Below are 17,424 nucleotides of genomic sequence, written 5' to 3'. Positions count from 1 at the left end.
CTATTTAAAAGCCCTTTAAAGCAGTGTAACTATTTAAAAGCCCTTTAAAGCAGTGTAACTATTTAAAAGCCCTTTAAAGCAGTGTAACTATTTAAAAGCCCTTTAAAGCAGTGTAACTATTTAAAAGCCCTTTAAAGCAGTGTAACTATGTAAAAGTCCTTTAAATCAGTCTAACTATTTAAAGCCCTTTAAAGCAGTGTAACTATTTAAAAGCCCTTTAAAGCAGTGTAACTATTTAAAAGCCCTTTAAAGCAGTGTAACTATTTAAAAGCCCTTTAAAGCAGTGTAACTATTTAAAAGCCCTTTAAAGCAGTGTAACTATTTAAAAGCCCTTTAAAGCAGTGTAACTATTTAAAAGCCCTTTAAAGCAGTGTAACTATGTAAAAGTCCTTTAAATCAGTCTAACTATTTAAAGCCCTTTAAAGCAGTGTAACTATTTAAAAGCCCTTTAAAGCAGTGTAACTATTTAAAAGCCCTTTAAAGCAGTGTAACTATTTAAAAGCCCTTTAAAGCAGAGTAACTATTTAAAAGCCCTTTAAAGCAGCGTAACTATTTAAAAGCCATTTAAAGCAGTGTAACTATTTAAAAGCAGTGTAACTATTTAAAAGCCCTTTAAAGCAGTGTAACTATTTAAAAAGCCATTTAAAGCAGTGTAACTATTTCAAATCCCTTTAAAGCAGTAATTAGTCACTGAAGCATGTGTTTTAACATAGCAACTAACTGAAGCTATTGTTGTTCTGCTAACTAACAGGAAGTGTGTGATTCTGTAACCATGGATGTCGCTGCCCCACCCTACCGCTGTGAGACACACATCCTCTGCTGAGACAGACACGTTGTTTCTCAGTGCTTCAATATGAGTTAAACATAGAATACAAGTGTCCCTGTTCTCTAGCATAGCAGAGGGGTGGAGGGAAAGGGAAGATGCAGCTTATAGATATCTAAGGCAGTGAAAGTGAAGCTGTAACTCTGTGAATACACACCCCGCCCCTACCTAGTCAATGGACACCATATTGGAGAGGGAGGAGGAAGAGGAAGAGGAAGAGGAAGAGGAAAGGAGAGGAGAGGAAAGGAGAGGAGAGGAGAGGAGAGGAGAGGAGAGGAGAGGAGAGGAGAGGAGAGGAGAGGAGAGGAGAGGAGAGGAGAGGAGAGGAGAGGAGAGGAGAGGAGAGGAGAGGAGAGGACTAAGGCTTTGGTTACTGACCTCATGAACCAGCCAGCACAACACTGATAAACAAACACACCTTGCCTGTCTGATACCACGGAGCCCAGTTGACATCTGTATATACAGCAGTTTATTTAAACAGCAGTCAAAGTATTTTGGCCATAGGAGTGGCAGAACTCTAAGGAAAGCCCAGGATGCTTTCCTAGTGGCAGGGGGAAATGTCTTTGAGTTGACTGTCCTAGCCCAAAACGTCCCCTCCCCCTTCCTCCTTATTTGGGGCTCATGCCTCATGTGTGAGCTCTCAGACTGTGACAGTGTGCCCAGCGCGGGCCTGCTAGGAGAGAGGGAGGGGAGAGAAGGGAGGAGGGAGGAGGGCAAGAAGGAGGGAGGAGGAGAGAGAAGGAGGGAGGAGGGAAGGGAGAGAAGGAGAGAAGGAGGGGGAGAAGGAGGGGGAGGGAAGGAGGGGGAGGGAGAGAAGGAGGGAAGGAGGGAAGGACGGAGAGAAGGAGGGAAAGAGTGGGAGGGAGGGAGAGAAGGAGGGAAAGAGGGGGAGGGAGGGAAGGACGGAGAGAAGGAGGGAAGGATGGAGAGAAGGAGGGAAACAGGGGGAGGGAGGGAGGGAGGGGGAGGGAGGGAGAGAAGCAGGGAAGGAGGGGGAGGGAGGGAGGGAAAGAGGGGGAGGGAGAGAAGGAGAGGGAGGGGAAGGGAGGGGGAAAGAGGGGTGTATTTGGGGTGTGGGAGTGGAGTGCTGCTTCACTCGTCTATACAGAGGAGGGTTTTGTGTGTGGAGGGGTTTCTGGAGAGAGAGAGAGAAGAGAGGGAACACACTCCCTTTTTTAGCCAGACCCTCTGCCTCTCTCTCTGCCCGCCCATGACATCACAGCCTGAAGAGAGGCACGGCCAGGGGAGGAATGTGACGGGGAGAGAAGTCGAAGAAGGAGAGGAAAAGGTTCTGGGAGAGAGGAAACGGATAGACAGGGTAAGTACTGCAGCTAGCTGGCTGGTCTCTTACACATGAGGAAAGAGGACAACAGCTAACTTTGGGCAGGGTAAGTACTGCAGCTAGCTGACTGGTCTCTTACACATGAGGAGAGAGGAAAGGGTGGAAGCAGAAATATAGGGCACTGTGTGTTACTTTGTTGTAGTGAGTATTTTGGGCCATGTATCTCAGTCTGAGGAAAGAGAAGAGGCGGAATCTGACCTAAGCAATAAGAAGGTTTTACTGTGGAAGTCCCTCACTGTGTTGAAGAATAACACACAGAGGTACTTTACCACTAGCCTCTTCGCTCTGGGAGACCTGTACGCAGAAAACTATTTGTATAGCCCGAAGGCATTCTAGATTCTAGACTGGTAAGGCTTTCCAAGTTCTAGACTGGATTTCCAGATTCTAGACTAGATTGGTAAGGCATTCTAGATTCTAGATTGGTAAATCATTCTAGATTGGTAAGGCATTCTTGTTTGGTAAGGCATTCTAGTTTGGTAAAGCATTCTAGATTGGTAAGGCATGCTAGATTCTAGATTGGTAAAGCATTCTAGACTGGTAAGGCATTCTAGTTTCTAGACTGGTAAGGCATTCTAGATTCTAGATTAGTAAGGCATTCTAGATTCTAGATTAGTAAGGCATTCTAGATTCTAGACTGGTAAGGCATTCTAGATTCTAGATTGGTGAGGCATTCTAGATTCTAGATTGGTAAGGCATTCTAGATTCTAGATTGGTAAGGCATTCTAGATTCTAGATTGGTAAGGCATTCTAGATTCTAGATTGGTAAGGCATTCTAGATTCTAGATTGGTAAGGCATTCTAGTTTCTAGATTGGTAAGGCATTCTAGATTCTAGATTGGTAAGGCATTCTAGATTCTAGATTGGTAAGGCATTTTAGACTGTAAGGCATTCTAGATTCTAGATTGGTAAGGCATTCTAGATTCTAGATTGGTAAGGCATTCTAGATTCTAGATTGGTAAGGCATTCTAGTTTCTAGATTGGTAAGGCATTCTAGTATCTAGATTGGTAAGGCATTCTAGTTTCTAGACTAGTAAGGCTTTCCCGATTATAGATTTGCCTTTGATGCGTTGGGCAGACCGCACCACCTTCTGGAGAGCCCTGCGGTTGCAGGCGGTGCAGTTGCCGTAACAGGCGTTGATACAGCCTGACAGGATGCTCTCAATGGTGCATCTGTAAAAGTTTGTGAGGGTTTTAGGGGCCAAGCCACATTTCTTCAGCCTCCTGAGGTTAAAGAGGTGCTACTGCACCTTCTTCACCACACTATCTGTGTGGTTGGAACCCTTTCAGATCATCAGTGATGTGTACGCCGAGGAACTTTCCCCCTTCTCCACTGCGGTCCCGTCGATGTGGATAAGGGGGTGCTCCCGCTGCTGTTTCCTGAAGTCCACGATCATCTCCTTTGTTTTGACGTCGAGGTGTTATTTTAACTCAGGAGAGCAGAACCTTCCTTAATATGAGAGATCTCCCACCAGCTGTTGTTAACGAAGAGACACACCCCTCACCCCTCGAGTTTACCCAATGCTGCTGTTCTGTCCTGCCGATGCACAGAAAAACCTTCTAGATGTATATTATCAGTGTCCCTGTTCAGCCACGACTTCGAGAAAATCTCTGAAAATCTCTGGGATTAGAGCCTGGTCCTGGATGAGTCTCTGGGATTAGAGCCTGGTCCGGGATGAGTCTCTGGGATTAGAGCCTGGTCCGGGATGAGTCTCTGGGATTAGAGCCTGGTCCGGGATGAGTCTCTGGGATTAGAGCCTGGTCCGGGGTGAGTCTCTGGGATTAGAGCCTGGTCCGGGGTGAGTCTCTGGGATTAGAGCCTGGTCCGGGGTGAGTCTCTGGGATTAGAGCCTGGTCCGGGGTGAGTCTCTGGGATTAGAGCCTGGTCCGGGGTGAGTCTCTGGGATTAGAGCCTGGTCCGGGGTGAGTCTCTGGGATTAGAGCCTGGTCCGGGGTGAGTCTCTGGGATTAGAACCTGGTCCGGGGTGAGTCTCTGGGATTAGAGCCTGGTTGAGCAGTAGGTCCTCTGACTCGTTGAGGTTAGTGGTCGCTGTTCTGATGCCCAAAAGCTCTTGTCGATCGTAGGAAACGATATCGGAATAATTATATTCAAAAAAAGTTAGCAGTGCACAAAAAAACACTCAAAATAGCAGAATTGTTCAGAAGGCCGTAAAATGGCTGCTCACCATTGCAGCGCCGTTCTCAATGGCCCGTAAGGAATAAGGTGCCATTTGGGACACACCTTCTATTCCCTAAAGGAGCTCATTTAGCTGTCCTGAGATGGCCAGGGGAATACACTGCTATTATTCTGCTAGCTAGTGTCTTATTAACAGTGGTGAGGGATGTCTCTCTCTGTCTCTGTGTCCTAGTGTCTTATTAACAGTGGTGAGGGATGTCTCTCTCTGTCTCTGTGTCCTAGTGTCTTATTATCAGTGGTGAGGGATGTCTCTCTCTGTCTCTGTGTCCTAGTGTCTTATTAACAGTGGTGAGGGATGTCTCTCTCTGTCTGTCTGTCCCTGCAGTGTTTCATTTTATAGACTTAGCTAGCTCTCCAGCTAACAACACATTGGCCAGAGTAGACATCTAGTGTTACCAGCTAGGAGGGGATCACTTCCAAGAAAGGAAGAGAGAGAGGAGGGAAGGGGAGTTTTTGCTGTAACAGTGGGTGTTGCTGTAACAGTGTGTGTTGCTGGGACAGTGTGTGTTGCTGTAACAGTGTGTGTTGCTGTGACAGTGTGTGTTGCTGTGACAGTGTGTGTTGCTGTGACAATGTGTGTTGCTGTAACAGTGGGTGTTGTTGTAACAGTGTGTGTTGCTGGGACAGTGTGTGTTGCTGTAACAGTGTGTGTTGCTGTAACAGTGTGTGTTTCTGTAACAGTGTGTGATGTAGAGGTGGTATGAGATATGTGTTCTAGTGACTGTGCACTGTTCCGTCGTCAGCTGGTTTCACATGACTGTTGATGTCATTATCAACTCAGGCTGGAAGACAGTGGCGAGGCATTCAGGGACACAGAACATCAGAGAAGACAGGGCCCACACATCACACATCACTCACACATCACTCACACATCAGAGAAGACAGGGCCCACACATCACACACGCAATCACTCACACATCACTCACACATCAGAGAGAGAGGACAGAACAGAAACTCATTGAGATATAGATATATAGAGAGAAGGAGGTGGAGAGGGAGGTAGAGAGGGAAGAGAGGGTTGCTTGATAAACCAATTGCTGGGTTGCTTGATAAACCAATTGCTGGGTTGCTTGATAAACCAACTGCTGGGTTGCTTGATAAACCAACTGCTGGGTTGCTTGATAAACCAACTGCTGGGTTGCTTGATAAACCAACTGCTGGGTTGCTTGATAAACCAACTGCTGGGTTGCTTGATAAACCAACTGCTGGGTTGCTTGATAAACCAACTGCTGGTTTGCTTGATAAACCAACTGCTGGGTTGCTTGATAAACCAACTGCTGGGTTGCTTGATAAACCAACTGCTGGGTTGCTTGATAAACCAACTGCTGGGTTGCTTGATAAACCAACTGCTGGGTTGCTTGATAAACCAACTGCTGGGATGCTTGATAAACCAACTGCTGGGTTGCTTGATAAACCAACTGCTGGGTTGCTTGATAAACCAACTGCTGGGTTGCTTGATAAACCAACTGCTGGGTTGCTTGATAAACCAACTGCTGGGTTGCTTGATAAACCAACTGCTGGGTTGCTTGATAAACCAACTGCTGGGTTGCTTGATAAACCAACTGCTGGGTTGCTTGATAAACCAACTGCTGGGTTGCTTGATAAACCAACTGCTGGGTTGCTTGATAAACCAACTGCTGGGTTGCTTGATAAACCAACTGCTGGGTTGCTTGATAAACCAACTGCTGGGTTGCTTGATAAACCAACTGCTGGGTTGCTTGATAAACCAACTGCTGGGTTGCTTGATAAACCAACTGCTGGGATGCTTGATAAACCAACTGCTGGGTTGCTTGATAAACCAACTGCTGGGTTGCTTGATAAACCAACTGCTGGGATGCTTGATAAACCAACTGCTGGGTTGCTTGATAAACCAACTGCTGGGTTGCTTGATAAACCAACTGCTGGGTTGCTTGATAAACCAACTGCTGGGTTGCTTGATAAACCAACTGCTGGGTTGCTTGATAAACCAACTGCTGGGATGCTTGATAAACCAACTGCTGGGTTGCTTGATAAACCAACTGCTGGGTTGCTTGATAAACCAACTGCTGGGTTGCTTGATAAACCAACTGCTGGGTTGCTTGATAAACCAACTGCTGGGTTGCTTGATAAACCAACTGCTGGGTTGCTTGATAAACCAACTGCTGGGTTGCTTGATAAACCAACTGCTGGGTTGCTTGATAAACCAACTGCTGGGTTGCTTGATAAACCAACTGCTGGGATGCTTGATAAACCAACTGCTGGGTTGCTTGATAAACCAACTGCTGGGTTGCTTGATAAACCAACTGCTGGGATGCTTGATAAACCAACTGCTGGGTTGCTTGATAAACCAACTGCTGGGTTGCTTGATAAACCAACTGCTGGGTTGCTTGATAAACCAACTGCTGGGTTGCTTGATAAACCAACTGCTGGGTTGCTTGATAAACCAACTGCTGGGATGCTTGATAAACCAACTGCTGGGTTGCTTGATAAACCAACTGCTGGGTTGCTTGATAAACCAACTGCTGGGTTGCTTGATAAACCAACTGCTGGGTTGCTTGATAAACCAACTGCTGGGTTGCTTGATAAACCAACTGCTGGGTTGCTTGATAAACCAACTGCTGGGTTGCTTGATAAACCAACTGCTGGGTTGCTTGATAAACCAACTGCTGGGTTGCTTGATAAACCAACTGCTGGGTTGCTTGATAAACCAACTGCTGGGTTGCTTGATAAACCAACTGCTGGGTTGCTTGATAAACCAACTGCTGGGTTGCTTGATAAACCAACTGCTGGGTTGCTTGATAAACCAACTGCTGGGTTGCTTGATAAACCAACTGCTGGGTTGCTTGATAAACCAACTGCTGGGATGCTTGATAAACCAACTGCTGGGTTGCTTGATAAACCAACTGCTGGGTTGCTTGATAAACCAACTGCTGGGATGCTTGATAAACCAACTGCTGGGTTGCTTGATAAACCAACTGCTGGGTTGCTTGATAAACCAACTGCTGGGTTGCTTGATAAACCAACTGCTGGGTTGCTTGATAAACCAACTGCTGGGTTGCTTGATAAACCAACTGCTGGGATGCTTGATAAACCAACTGCTGGGTTGCTTGATAAACCAACTGCTGGGTTGCTTGATAAACCAACTGCTGGGTTGCTTGATAAACCAACTGCTGGGTTGCTTGATAAACCAACTGCTGGGTTGCTTGATAAACCAACTGCTGGGTTGCTTGATAAACCAACTGCTGGGTTGCTTGATAAACCAACTGCTGGGTTGCTTGATAAACCAACTGCTGGGTTGCTTGATAAACCAACTGCTGGGATGCTTGATAAACCAACTGCTGGGTTGCTTGATAAACCAACTGCTGGGTTGCTTGATAAACCAACTGCTGGGATGCTTGATAAACCAACTGCTGGGTTGCTTGATAAACCAACTGCTGGGTTGCTTGATAAACCAACTGCTGGGTTGCTTGATAAACCAACTGCTGGGTTGCTTGATAAACCAACTGCTGGGTTGCTTGATAAACCAACTGCTGGGTTGCTTGATAAACCAACTGCTGGGTTGCTTGATAAACCAACTGCTGGGTTGCTTGATAAACCAACTGCTGGGATGCTTGATAAACCAACTGCTGGGTTGCTTGATAAACCAACTGCTGGGTTGCTTGATAAACCAACTGCTGGGATGCTTGATAAACCAACTGCTGGGTTGCTTGATAAACCAACTGCTGGGTTGCTTGATAAACCAACTGCTGGGTTGCTTGATAAACCAACTGCTGGGTTGCTTGATAAACCAACTGCTGGGTTGCTTGATAAACCAACTGCTGGGATGCTTGATAAACCAACTGCTGGGTTGCTTGATAAACCAACTGCTGGGTTGCTTGATAAACCAACTGCTGGGTTGCTTGATAAACCAACTGCTGGGTTGCTTGATAAACCAACTGCTGGGTTGCTTGATAAACCAACTGCTGGGTTGCTTGATAAACCAACTGCTGGGTTGCTTGATAAACCAACTGCTGGGTTGCTTGATAAACCAACTGCTGGGTTGCTTGATAAACCAACTGCTGGGATGCTTGATAAACCAACTGCTGGGTTGCTTGATAAACCAACTGCTGGGTTGCTTGATAAACCAACTGCTGGGATGCTTGATAAACCAACTGCTGGGTTGCTTGATAAACCAACTGCTGGGTTGCTTGATAAACCAACTGCTGGGTTGCTTGATAAACCAACTGCTGGGTTGCTTGATAAACCAACTGCTGGGTTGCTTGATAAACCAACTGCTGGGATGCAGGCATTGGGTCACTTAGTTGAGATGTTTTCTTTAAAAACTGCTGGGTTATTGAGATATGACCCAGCGGGTCAGATCACAAGGCTGGAGGGAGGTCTTGTAGGGGCGTGCCTGTTAGATAGTTATTTTTGGTCACCCTTGAGAGTAAATGTCATTCAGATGAATCTGTTCTGTTGCATTGTTATCACATGTTAATAATGATAATAATTTATTCCATTTATATAGGGTTTTACAAAGAATCGCAAAGTGATTCAAAGCACACACATATTTCTGGGGGGGGGGGGGGGGGGAACAACCACACGACATAATGAGACGGACAGTCATTAGAAAGTTCATGGCTTGAGTGATCATCGGAGGGAGGTGGTCAGAGGCAGGCAGGAAGTGCAGTCTCATCAAGGTGTCTCGCTGTCTCTGGCTTTTCCAAAGTTTAACTCAGTCAGATGACGTTTGAGCTAAGCCACTAGAGTCCATAGCTACTCCTTCACTAGAGTCCATAGCTTCTCCTTCACTAGAGTCCATAGCTTCTCCTTCACTAGAGTCCATGGAGTCCATAGCTACTCCTTCACTAGAGTCCATAGCTACTCCTTCACTAGAGTACATGGAGTCCATAGCTACTCCTTCACTAGAGTCCATAGCTACTCCTTCACTAGAGTCCATAGCTACTCCTTCACTAGAGTCCATAGAGTCCATAGATACTCCTTCACTAGAGTCCATAGCTACTCCTTCACTAGAGTCCATAGAGTCCATAGCTACTCCTTCACTAGAGTCCATAGCTTCTCCTTCACTAGAGTCCATAGCTTCTCCTTCACTAGAGTCCATGGAGTCCATAGCTACTCCATCACTAGAGTCCATAGCTACTCCTTCACTAGAGTCCATAGCTTCTCCTTCACTAGAGTCCATAGCTTCTCCTTCACTAGAGTCCATAGATACTCCTTCACTAATCAAATCAAATCAAGTTTATTTTATATAGCCCTTCGTACATCAGCTAATATCTCGAAGTGCTGTACAGAAACCCAGCCTATAACCCCAAACAATGCATGTGTAGAAGCACGGCGGCTAGGAAAAACTCCCTAGAAAGGCCAAAACCTAGGAAGAAACCTAGAGAGGAACCAGGCTATGAGGGGTGGCCAGTCCTCTTCTGGCTGTGCCGGGTGGAGATTATAACAGAACATGGCCAAGATGTTCAAATGTTCATAAATGACCAGCATGGTCAAATAATAATCAGGAGTAAATGTCAGTTGGCTTTTCATAGCCGATCATTAAGAGTATCGCTCCTGCTGTCTCTAGAGAGTTGAAAACAGCAGGTCTGGGACAGGTAGCACGTCCAGTGGACAGGTCAGGGTTCCATAGCTGCAGGCAGAACAGTTGAAACTGGAACAGCAGCAAGGCCAGGTGGACTGGGGACAGCAAGGAGTCATCATGCCCGGTAGTCCTGGTGCATGGTCCTAGGGCTCAGGTCCTCCGAGAGAGAGAAAGAAAGAGAGAAGGAGAGAATTAGAGAGAGCATACTTAAATTCACACAGGACACCGGATAAGACAGGAGAAGTACTCCAGATATAACCAACTGACCCTAGCCCCCCGACACATAAACTATTGCAGCATAAATACTGGAGGCTGAGACAGGAGGGGTCAGGAGACACTGTGGCCCCATCCGATGATACCCCCGGACAGGGCCAAACAGGAAGGATATAACCCCACCCACTTTGCCAAAGCACAGCCCCCACACCACTAGAGGGATATCTTCAACCACCAACTTACCATCCTGAGACAAGGCCGAGTATAGCCCACAAGAGTCCATAGCTACTCCATCACTAGAGTCCATAGCTACTCCTTCACTAGAGTCCCTAGCTTCTCCTTCACTAGAGTCCATAGCTACTCCTTCACTAGAGTCCATAGAGTCCATAGCTACTCCTTCACTAGAGTCCATAGCTATTCCTTCACTAGAGTCCATAGCTACTCCTTCACTAGAGTCCATAGAGTCCATAGCTACTCCTTCACTAGAGTCCATAGCTACTCCTTCACTAGAGTCCATAGCTTCTCCTTCACTAGAGTCCATAGCTACTCCTTCACTAGAGTCCCTAGCTTCTCCTTCACTAGAGTCCATAGCTACTCCTTCACTAGAGTCCATAGAGTCCATAGCTACTCCTTCACTAGAGTCCATAGCTATTCCTTCACTAGAGTTCATAGCTACTCCTTCACTAGAGTCCATAGAGTCCATAGCTACTCCTTCACTAGAGTCCATAGCTACTCCTTCACTAGAGTCCATAGAGTCCATAGCTACTCCTTCACTAGAGTCCATAGAGTCCATAGCTATTCCTTCACTAGAGTCCATAGCTATTCCTTCACTAGAGTCCATAGCTATTCCTTCACTAGAGTCCATGGAGTCCATAGATACTCCTTCACTAGAGTCCATGGAGTCCATAGCTACTCCTTTACTAGAGTCCATAGCTACTCCATCACTACTACCAAAATGAAGCAGCCACTGGGATGAAGCTGGTGCAGTTGCGTGACACCAGAAAGCACACCACATTTCAATACTAATTCAAAAGCAGCCTTGTAACTTTGTCGTCCCTGTGATCCTCATCATCATTTCGGCTTCTCTCCATCCTCAACCCCCGGCATTCAGATCAAAATAGCTAGCCAGCTAGCGTTAGTGTCTCAGAGAGAGAGCAGCCCAGGGCCCTCAGTGTCTCAGAGAGAGAGAGCAGCCCAGGGCCCTCAGTGTCTCAGAGAGAGAGCGCAGCCCAGGGCCCTCAGTGTCTCAGAGAGAGAGCGCAGCCCAGGGCCCTCAGTGTCTCAGAGAGAGAGAGCAGCCCAGGGCCCTCAGTGTCTCAGAGAGAGAGCAGCCCAGGGCCCTCAGTGTCTCAGAGAGAGAGCAGCCCAGGGCCCTCAGTGTCTCAGAGAGAGAGCAGCCCAGGGCCCTCAGTGTCTCAGAGAGAGAGCAGCCCAGGGCCCCCAGTGTCTTAGAGAGAGAGCAGCCCAGGGCCCCCAGTGTCTCAGAGAGAGAGCAGCCCAGGGCCCCCAGTGTCTCAGAGAGAGAGAGAGAGAGCAGCCCAGGGCCCCCAGTGTCTCAGAGAGAGAGCAGCCCAGGGCCCTCAGTGTCTCAGAGAGAGCAGCCCAGGGCCCCCAGTGTCTCAGAGAGAGCAGCCCAGGGCCCCCAGTGTCTCAGAGAGAGCAGCCCAGGGCCCTCCGTGTCTCAGAGAGAGAGCAGCCCAGGGCCCTCAGTGTCTCAGAGAGAGAGCAGCCCAGGGCCCTCAGTGTCTCAGAGAGAGAGCAGCCCAGGGCCCTCAGTGTCTCAGAGAGAGAGCAGCCCAGGGCCCCCAGTGTCTCAGAGAGAGAGAGAGCAGCCCAGGGCCCCCAGTGTCTCAGAGAGAGAGAGCAGCCCATGGCCCTCAGTGTCTCAGAGAGAGAAAGCAGCCCAGGGCCCTCAGTGTCTCAGAGAGAGAGAGCAGCCCAGGGCCCTCAGTGTCTCAGAGAGAGAGCAACCCATGGCCCCCAGTGTCTCAGAGAGAGAGAGCAGCCCAGGGCCCTCAGTGTCTCAGAGAGAGAGCAGCCCAGGGCCCCCAGTGTCTCAGAGAGAGAGAGCAGCCCAGGGCCCTCAGTGTCTCAGAGAGAGAGAGCAGCCCAGGGCCCTCGGTGTCTCAGAGAGAGAGAGCAGCCCAGGGCCCCCAGCGTCTCAGAGAGAGAGCAGCCCAGGGCCCTCAGTGTCTCAGAGAGAGAGCAGCCCAGGGCCCTCAGTGTCTCAGAGAGAGAGCAGCCCAGGGCCCTCAGTGTCTCAGAGAGAGAGCAGCCCATGGCCCCCAGTGTCTCAGAGAGAGAGCAGCCCAGGGCCCTCAGTGTCTCAGAGAGAGAGCAGCCCAGGGCCCTCAGTGTCTCAGAGAGAGACCAGCCCAGGGCCCCCAGTGTCTCAGAGAGAGAGAGCAGCCCAGGGCCCTCAGTGTCTCAGAGAGAGAGCAGCCCATCTGCAAACTTGATGATTGAGTTGGAGGCACAGATGTCCACGCAGTCATGGGTGAACAGCGAGTACAGGAGGGGGCTGAGGGGGCTCTGTACCTCCTGGTTGGCAGCATCCACTATCAGTCTCTGTTCCTCCTGGTTGGCAGCATCCACTATCAGTCTCTGTTCCTCCTGGTTGGCAGCATCCACTATCAGTCTCTGTACCTCCTGGTTGGCAGCATCCACTATCAGTCTCTGTACCTCCTGGTTGGCAGCATCCACTATCAGTCTCTGTTCCTCCTGGTTGGCAGCATCCACTATCAGTCTCTGTTCCTCCTGGTTGGCAGCATCCACTATCAGTCTCTGTTCCTCCTGGTTGGCAGCATCCACTATCAGTCTCTGTTCCTCCTGGTTGGCAGCATCCACTATCAGTCTCTGTACCTCCTGGTTGGCAGCATCCACTATCAGTCTCTGTACCTCCTGGTTGGCAGCATCCACTATCAGTCTCTGTACCTCCTGGTTGGCAGCATCCACTATCAGTCTCTGTACCTCCTGGTTGGCAGCATCCACTATCAGTCTCTGTACCTCCTGGTTGGCAGCATCCACTATCAGTCTCTGTACTTCCTGGTTGGCAGCATCCACTATCAGTCTCTGTACCTCCTGGCAGCAAATCAAATCAAATCAAATGTATTTATATAGCCCTTCGTACATCAGCTGATATCTCAAAGTGCTGTACAGAAACCCATCCTAAAACCCCCAAACAGCAAGCAATGCAGGTGTAGAAGCACGGTGGCTAGGAAAAACTCCCTAGAAAGGAGCATCCACTATCAGTCTCTGTACCTCTGTACCTGCCAATGACGTATTTGCGTCAGTCGTTACTATGGCAATTCAAGATGTCTCTACCCGTACCTCTAATAAATGTTGTTCAAGATCAACCTATTACAAAATAGAGATGTCTGTATGTTAAGATCTCATGCTTGGTGTTAATGGATTGAATACGTCTCTTTGCTCAGCTTTACTTCCTGAACTGTTTCCATCCCCCTTTGAAGCAGGGTACTCATTCTAAACACACTAAAAATGTTTGGAAGATTGCATCTATTATATTGTCATCTGCATATCATTTTGAATCGTTAGAATTACCATTGTAATTCAATGGTTCCAGAGTCGTGAGTCAATGTTGACCCCGGCAGAATGGCTCCACCGTGTGGCAGAAAGAGATAACTACACTCTGCAGAGGCACTGCACCAAGACCCACAACGCCTCTCAATGTTACACACACAGAGAGAGAGAGAGAGAGAGAGAGAGACAGAGAGACCGAGAGAGAGGAGAGAGAGAGAGAGAGAGAGAGAGAGAGAGAGAGAGAGACAGAGAGACAGAGAGACAGAGAGAGAGAGAGACAGAGAGAGAGAGAGAGAGACAGAGAGACAGAGAGACAGAGAGACAGAGAGACAGAGACAGAGAGAGAGAGAGAGAGAGAGAGAGAGAGAGAGAGAGAGAGAGAGAGAGAGAGAGAGAGAGAGAGAGAGAGAGAGAGACAGAGAGAGAGGAGAGAGAGAGAGAGAGAGAGAGAGAGAGAGAGAGAGAGAGAGAGAGAGAGAGAGAGTTAGCCTAGATAAATGTGGCGGAGTCTGGCTTAGAGGACATTAAAGGACAGAGAGGGGTTGGAGGAGGAGTGGTGGAGGGAGTAGAGGGAGTAGAGATAGTAGAGGTAGTAGAGGGAGTAGAGGGAGTAGAGGTAGTAGAGCTGGTAGAGGGAGTAGAGGTAGTATAGGTAGTAGAGGGAGTAGAGGGAGTAGAGGTAGTAGAGGTAGTAGAGGGAGTAGAGGTAGTAGAGGTAGTAGAGGTGGTAGAGGGAGTAGAGGTAGTATAGGTAGTAGAGGGAGTAGAGGGAGTAGAGGTAATAGAGGTAGTAGAGGGAGTATAGGTAGTAGAGGTAGTAGAGGGAGTAGAGGTAGTAGAGGGAGTATAGGTAGTATAGGTAGTAGAGGGAGTATAGGTAGTATAGGTAGTAGAGGTAGTAGAGGGAGTATAGGTAGTATAGGTAGTAGAGGTAGTAGAGGGAGTATAGGTAGTAGAGGGAGTATAGGTAGTATAGGTAGTAGAGGTAGTAGAGGGAGTATAGGTAGTAGAGGTAGTAGAGGGAGTAGAGGGAGTATAGGTAGTATAGGTAGTATAGGTAGTAGAGGTAGTAGAGGGAGTATAGGTAGTATAGGTAGTAGAGGTAGTAGAGGTAGTAGAGGTAGTAGAGGTAGTAGAGGTAGTAGAGGTAGTAGAGGGAGTATAGGTAGTATAGGTAGTAGAGGTAGTAGAGGGAGTATAGGTAGTAGAGGTAGTAGAGGGAGTATAGGTAGTAGAGGTAGTAGAGGTGGTAGAGGGAGTAGAGGTAGTAGAGGTAGTAGAGATAGTAGAGGGAGTAGAGGTAGTAGAGGGAGTATAGGTAGTAGAGGTAGTAGAGGTAGTAGAGGGAGTAGAGGGAGTAGAGGGAGTAGAGGGAGTAGAGGGAGTATAGGTAGTAGAGGGAGTAGAGGTAGTATAGGTAGTAGAGGTAGTAGAGGTAGTAGAGGTAGTAGAGGTGGTAGAGGGAGTAGAGGTAGTAGAGTTAGTAGAGGTAGTAGAGGTAGTAGAGGGAGTATAGGTAGTAGAGGTAGTAGAGGTAGTAGAGGTAGTAGAGGGAGTAGAGGTAGTAGAGGTAGTAGAGGTAGTAGAGGTAGTAGAGGGAGTATAGGTAGTAGAGGTAGTAGAGGGAGTAGAGGGAGTAGAGGTAGTAGAGGTAGTAGAGGGAGTATAGGTAGTATAGGTAGTAGAGGTAGTATAGGTAGTAGAGGTAGTAGAGGTAGTAGAGGGAGTAGAGGTAGTAGAGGTAGTAGAGGGAGTATAGGTAGTATAGGTAGTATAGGTAGTAGAGGTAGTAGAGGTAGTAGAGGGAGTATAGGTAGTATAGGTAGTAGAGGTAGTAGAGGTAGTAGAGGTAGTAGAGGTAGTAGAGGGAGTATAGGTAGTATAGGTAGTAGAGGTAGTATAGGTAGTAGAGGGAGTAGAGGTAGTAGAGGTAGTAGAGGGAGTATAGGTAGTATAGGTAGTAGAGGTAGTAGAGGGAGTAGAGGTAGTAGAGGTAGTATAGGTAGTATAGGTAGTAGAGGTAGTATAGGTAGTAGAGGTAGTAGAGGTAGTAGAGGGAGTAGAGGTAGTAGAGGGAGTATAGGTAGTATAGGTAGTAGAGGTAGTAGAGGTAGTAGAGGGAGTAGAGGTAGTAGAGGTAGTAGAGGGAGTATAGGTAGTATAGGTAGTATAGGTAGTAGAGGTAGTAGAGGTAGTAGAGGTAGTAGAGGGAGTATAGGTAGTAGAGGGAGTAGAGGTAGAGGGAGTAGAGGGAGTAGAGGTGGTAGAGGGAGTAGAGGTAGTATAGGTAGTAGAGGGAGTAGAGGGAGTAGAGGTAATAGAGGTAGTAGAGGGAGTATAGGTAGTAGAGGTAGTAGAGGGAGTAGAGGTAGTAGAGGGAGTATAGGTAGTATAGGTAGTAGAGGGAGTATAGGTAGTATAGGTAGTAGAGGTAGTAGAGGGAGTATAGGTAGTAGAGGTAGTAGAGGTAGTAGAGGGAGTATAGGTAGTAGAGGGAGTATAGGTAGTATAGGTAGTAGAGGTAGTAGAGGGAGTAGAGGTAGTAGAGGTAGTAGAGGGAGTAGAGGGAGTATAGGTAGTATAGGTAGTAGAGGTAGTAGAGGTAGTAGAGGGAGTATAGGTAGTAGAGGTAGTAGAGGTAGTAGAGGTAGTAGAGGTAGTAGAGGTAGTAGAGGTAGTAGAGGGAGTATAGGTAGTATAGGTAGTAGAGGTAGTAGAGGGAGTATAGGTAGTAGAGGTAGTAGAGGGAGTATAGGTAGTAGAGGTAGTAGAGGTGGTAGAGGGAGTAGAGGTAGTAGAGGTAGTAGAGATAGTAGAGGGAGTAGAGGTAGTAGAGGGAGTATAGGTAGTAGAGGTAGTAGAGGTAGTAGAGGGAGTAGAGGGAGTAGAGGTAGTAGAGGGAGTATAGGGAGTAGAGGTAGTAGAGGGAGTAGAGGTAGTATAGGTAGTAGTGGTAGTAGAGGTAGTAGAGGTAGTAGAGGTGGTAGAGGGAGTAGAGGTAGTAGAGTTAGTAGAGGTAGTAGAGGTAGTAGAGGGAGTATAGGTAGTAGAGGTAGTAGAGGGAGTAGAGGTAGTAGAGGTAGTAGAGGTAGTAGAGGTAGTAGAGGGAGTATAGGTAGTAGAGGTAGTAGAGGTAGTAGAGGGAGTAGAGGTAGTAGAGGTAGTAGAGGGAGTATAGGTAGTAGAGGTGGTAGAGGGAGTAGAGGTAGTAGAGTTAGTAGAGGTAGTAGAGGTAGTAGAGGGAGTATAGGTAGTATAGGTAGTAGAGGTAGTAGAGGTAGTAGAGGGAGTAGAGGTAGTAGAGGTAGTAGAGGTAGTAGAGGTAGTAGAGGTAGTAGAGGGAGTATAGGTAGTAGAGGTAGTAGAGGTAGTAGAGGGAGTAGAGGTAGTAGAGGTAGTAGAGGGAGTATAGGTAGTATAGGTAGTAGAGGTAGTATAGGTAGTAGAGGTAGTAGAGGTAGTAGAGGGAGTAGAGGTAGTAGAGGTAGTAGAGGGAGTATAGGTAGTATAGGTAGTATAGGTAGTAGAGGTAGTAGAGGTAGTAGAGGGAGTATAGGTAGTAGAGGTAGTAGAGGTAGTAGAGGGAGTAGAGGTAGTAGAGGGAGTATAGGTAGTATAGGTAGTATAGGTAGTAGAGGTAGTAGAGGTAGTAGAGGGAGTATAGGTAGTATAGGTAGTAGAGGTAGTAGAGGTAGTAGAGGGAGTATAGGTAGTATAGGTAGTAGAGGTAGTATAGGTAGTAGAGGGAGT

The 17,424-nt window shown here is 47.5% G+C and overlaps 1 protein-coding gene across 4 annotated transcripts in view; it reads left to right on the top strand.

Moving 5' to 3' along the window:
- LOC129810602 (A-kinase anchor protein 2) overlaps positions 1–17,424 on the top strand; it is a 239,817-nt gene that overhangs the window by 182,971 nt on the left and 39,422 nt on the right. Inside the window, exon 1 of one of the 4 annotated variants that reach the window (XM_055861312.1) lies at positions 1,970–2,141. The exons of the other annotated variants lie outside the window; for them this stretch is intronic. Within the exon in view, the coding sequence (XP_055717287.1) occupies positions 2,034–2,141 (108 nt within the window). The 5' untranslated portion in view covers positions 1,970–2,033. Of the gene's footprint in view, positions 1–1,969; positions 2,142–17,424 lie in introns of those variants that run through there. 4 annotated transcript variants of the gene reach the window in all.

The sequence above is a fragment of the Salvelinus fontinalis genome, chromosome 2 (assembly GCF_029448725.1).
Source record: "Salvelinus fontinalis isolate EN_2023a chromosome 2, ASM2944872v1, whole genome shotgun sequence".
Taxonomy (NCBI): Eukaryota; Metazoa; Chordata; class Actinopteri; order Salmoniformes; family Salmonidae; genus Salvelinus; species Salvelinus fontinalis.
Note: the sequence above shows the minus strand (reverse complement) of the source record. Positions and strands in the feature narration are given on the sequence as shown.